The sequence below is a fragment of the Carassius carassius genome, chromosome 21 (assembly GCF_963082965.1).
Source record: "Carassius carassius chromosome 21, fCarCar2.1, whole genome shotgun sequence".
NCBI classification, from domain to species: Eukaryota; Metazoa; Chordata; class Actinopteri; order Cypriniformes; family Cyprinidae; genus Carassius; species Carassius carassius.
In genome coordinates, this window is record NC_081775.1 from 25,464,918 (window position 1) to 25,469,129 (window position 4,212).

General features: G+C 37.1%; 1 protein-coding gene across 1 annotated transcript; it reads left to right on the forward strand.

Annotated features, from left to right (window-relative positions):
• Positions 1-596: 596 nt before the first annotated feature.
• LOC132097982 (N-acetyllactosaminide beta-1,3-N-acetylglucosaminyltransferase 3-like) lies at positions 597-3,145 on the forward strand. Its single transcript, XM_059504041.1, has 2 exons — positions 597-722; positions 1,835-3,145. The coding sequence occupies exon 2, from the start codon at positions 1,843-1,845 to the stop codon at positions 2,989-2,991; it is 1,149 nt and encodes a 382-aa protein (XP_059360024.1). The 5' UTR covers positions 597-722; positions 1,835-1,842; the 3' UTR covers positions 2,992-3,145.
• Positions 3,146-4,212: the final 1,067 nt, after the last annotated feature.

The following is a 4,212-nucleotide window of genomic DNA, read 5'->3' on the forward strand; positions in this document are numbered from 1 at the left end:
AGGAAATAGTATTCTGAATATTTTACAGTTGGTTTGATCTTATCTCAAACGATGTCAGAGTTGAATTAATTTAAGTGGGTACAGTATATAAAACATGAAAAATATTGTTTTAGTACCATATATGAAAAAAGTTGAAGAAAAAAATAAAATAAAAATAACAAGCCTTGTGCATTACTGGGAATAATATTTTGAGATGTTTGCAGTTGGTTTTATACCTTTATCTTAAACGGTGTTGTCGTTTAATGGATTTATATTATTGCATACATGAAAAGTTGTACAATTATTCTAAAACACATAAAACGGTGAAACTTTTATTATTTAATGGTGAAAATTGTATTATTGGTTTTGTAGTATAGTGTCATGTAGTTAAATAGTTTAATTAATTTACATGGTTAATAATTTTTTTTAGAAATGAAACAACATAAAGGGCATAAATTTACGTATATCTGAGAGGCGCAAAGATTTTAATAATTGGTATGAAACAGAATGTCTAAAATGTCAAACAATAAACAACTTTACTGCCATACATGCCTCTGACATCATGTTCAGTGTTTCCTCTCTAGAGAAAGCTATACCACAGAGACGCGTTTGGATTTCCTCATTAGAGGAGAGAGCCGGAGCTGTAAATAGAGGGTGTAGACTGTTGTGTACGCTCATTTCAACATGAACAAAAGCTCAAACACTTGTGTGGACCTTTTCCAAAGAAGCTAATTAACGGTCAGGTAAGATGAATAATATTTTAATCTGTTTCTTTTAGATGTTTAGAAACCCAAACAAGTCTTGGTTTACTTTTTCCCCACAAGTAGCTGAAACATTTACTCAATTTCAGTCATTACACTTTAAATGTGTTTAAATTATGTTGATTTTCTATCGTAATTAGCTTAACCCTATATCGACACAGAAGTGAGGCAGCTTTTGTTACATTAAACTTAATTTTATTTCAAACAATGAAATGCAATAAAAAATAATAATTATTCTGTGTTCTGTGTAAACTGCTGACTTTTCCACACAGTTAAATAGACATACCCTAAATAGCTATTTGTAATATGCTATTCGGATTTCCATCTAACCATCTTAAATGTTTAATACCATATCTTTCTGTTAAAAGCATTTATTTTATCTTGACACACAGCCTATCAGCCTTATGTTGACATGTACAGTGGAAACATATTTCTATATCAACAACACCGTAACTAAATGGGCTACTAATGGTGCTACGCTTTCCCAAGTAAAAGTCTGCACAGATCCTACTGACTAACTATCCATCTCGTTTGACATTGTTTTTATTTAAACAGACTATTTAATATAACATTCAAGAGAAGATTACAATTGTATTGTGAACATTTATTTTAGCAGGCTATAAGCATTTAATTCCATCATGTATGGCGTTGGCTCTGAACTTTATTGAAAACACTGAGGTTCCCTGTGCTCTCATGACCCTCCAACTTTAAATTTTTGTGTACTGTTTTCTTTTGTAATTTTGTAATGCTATTATTGTTGAGTTCAGATATTCAACACTCCTTCCTGATTTTGTTGCCAAGAACTTTAAGACATGAAAAACAAAAGAGTGTGTATTAGTGTGTAAAATGAGATCTGCCAGTAACTGCACCCACATACAAATGAGAATGCCAAACAAAAATGACATAGCATGCATGGCATGGAATTTGTTATGGATCCACTTACCAAGATCCAAACTGGGAATTTATTAACCTAATGTTAATATTTACCCTGTTGTACTGTGATGCACATTCATGTCCTAAAAGTTCTTGACCAAGTTCAAACATTCTTGTATTTGAGTAACATTAATATGAATTGTGTCTCTGTTCTTAAACAGGTGCAGAGATGAGAAGGAAAAACTTGCAGACCATAGTGTTACTTCTGACAGGTGTTGTGTGCCTGGTCATTATCATGACGAAAAACGACTTTGAAAATGACTTGACACATAAGAGCAAAGACGTATATGAGATGCTCAGTCAACAAAATGATTTGCCCAGCTTTGAAACTCTCCAGCCTGTGTCTTCACATTGTCATCAGAATATGTCTGCTTATAATGTGACTGGATTTTCTACTCTGCCAAATTATATCCAAGACTTCCTGCTTTACCGACACTGTAGGAGTTTTCCCATGCTTCTTGATGTGCCTAATAAGTGTGGTGGACCCCAAAACTCTGCAGATGTCTTCCTTCTGCTGGTCATCAAGAGTTCTCCAGAGAATTATGATCGACGAGAAGTTTTGCGGAAAACATGGGCTAAAGAAAGATTGCACAAAGGTGTGTGGATCCGCAGAGTCTTTATAACCGGAACGAGTAAAACTGGCTTTGAGAAGCGCCGGCTGAATAAACTATTGAAGCTGGAGAACCGTGAGAACCAAGACATTTTACAGTGGGACTTCAATGATTCTTTCTTCAACCTCACACTGAAGCAGATTCTTTTCTTAGAGTGGATGGAAAGATGGTGCCCGCATGTCAGATTTCTTTTAAATGGAGACGATGACATCTTTGCCAATCCGTTTAACATGGTTGAGTATGTTCAAGGTCAGGAGGACAATGATGGAAGTAAACATCTCTTCGCTGGGCACCTCATCCAGAACGTGGGACCTATCAGACAACGTTCAAGCAAATATTTTGTCCCGGTGCAAGTACAGGAGTCTGAAAGCTATCCTCCATACTGTGGTGGAGGAGGCTTTCTTCTCTCCGGCTTCACGGCCAAAATGATCTACAACATGTCGCACTCTATAGATCTGCTGCCCATTGATGATGTTTACATGGGAATGTGTTTGGAAAAGGCTGGCCTGAAACCTATATCCCACTTTGGAGTGCGGACCGCTGGTCTGCATATCCCCGCTGAAAATGTTGACAAATTTCACCCTTGCTTTTTCAGAGAAATCATTTTAGTCCACAGATTTCTGCCGCACATGATTTATGTGATGTGGAATGAGATCCAAAACCCACATCTGCAATGCGGAAGGACAAATTCCATGTTCAAAAACTGAACAGGGTGTGGGGAAATATAATAGCGGATTAAGAATTCTTTTCTAAACATGGTGGAAATTCTAAAGCAGGGTGTAGTTTTGCAAAACTACTTTCTTAAACAGTGCGTATGAGAAACAGGAGTCCATAGGCTATTCATACTGTTGTTTTTTTACACTCAAATGTGTATTATGGAGTACAGTGCTCTATTCTAAATACAAATAATTGTAGGACAATTATAAGTTTTTGGATATGTCTGCTTTCAATGAATATCTTTTTTTCTGTAATGTTTTACTTTCCTTGTTTTGTGGAGAAAATAAATACTGTTAGTCTGATAGCCTACATTTCTCCAGATAGTTTCTGTTACGGTCTCTGGAAGACCAACCTCACAGAGAGAAGGAAATCCAAAAGAACAGTGTTTAATATAAATCCACTCGAAAATATGGGAAAAACTCAGGTATCATCCAAGCAAACAGGTAACATGGACAACAACTGAAAAAAAATAAGATGTGGAGAACTCAGGACTCAAGAACACATGGAATGCTGGGGTAATTAATGACACAACAGGTGGGAAAAATTAACTCATCAAGACACATGTAAATCTAGGTCACAACAAAGTCAAAGTCACCTTTATTTATATAGCGCTTTAAACAAAATACATTGCGTCAAAGCAACTGAACAACATTCATTAGGAAAACAGTGTCAATAATGCAAAATGATAGTTAAAGGCAGTTCATCATTGGATTCAGTTATGTCATCTCTGTTCAGTTAAATAGTGTCTGTGCATTTATTTGCAATCAAGTCAACGATATCGCTGTAGATGAAGTGTCCCCAACTAAGCAAGCCAGAGGCGACAGCGGCAAGGAACCGAAACTCCATCGGTGACAGAATGGAGAAAAAAATGGAGAAAAAAATGGAGAAAAAAAAACGTACTCGGTTACTAACGTAACCTCGGTTCCCTGAGATGAGGGAACGAGTACTGCGTAAGCTAGCTTACGCTATGGGAAAAGGTCCCCTTTTCTCGAGAATATGAAGCCAAAAATTATCCTTAATTTTTAAATAATGTAAAACGCAGTGCTGCAGCACAGCAGACCCAAGCGAAGCGGCTCGCGCGCTTATTGGCTGTGCTGCGGCAACTGCAGCAACCTATGGTGAGGCGGCGGAGAGTAACGAACCAATGGGGGCGCTTCGCGCCCATTGGACGTCAGAGCGCGCCAAAATAGGCGTGGCTGGAACTATATAAG

Bases quoted from the DNA above. Each gene is read 5' to 3' on its own strand.
- LOC132097982 (XM_059504041.1), top strand. From the start codon at position 1,843: ATGAGAAGGAAAAACTTGCAGACCATAGTGTTACTTCTGACAGGTGTT.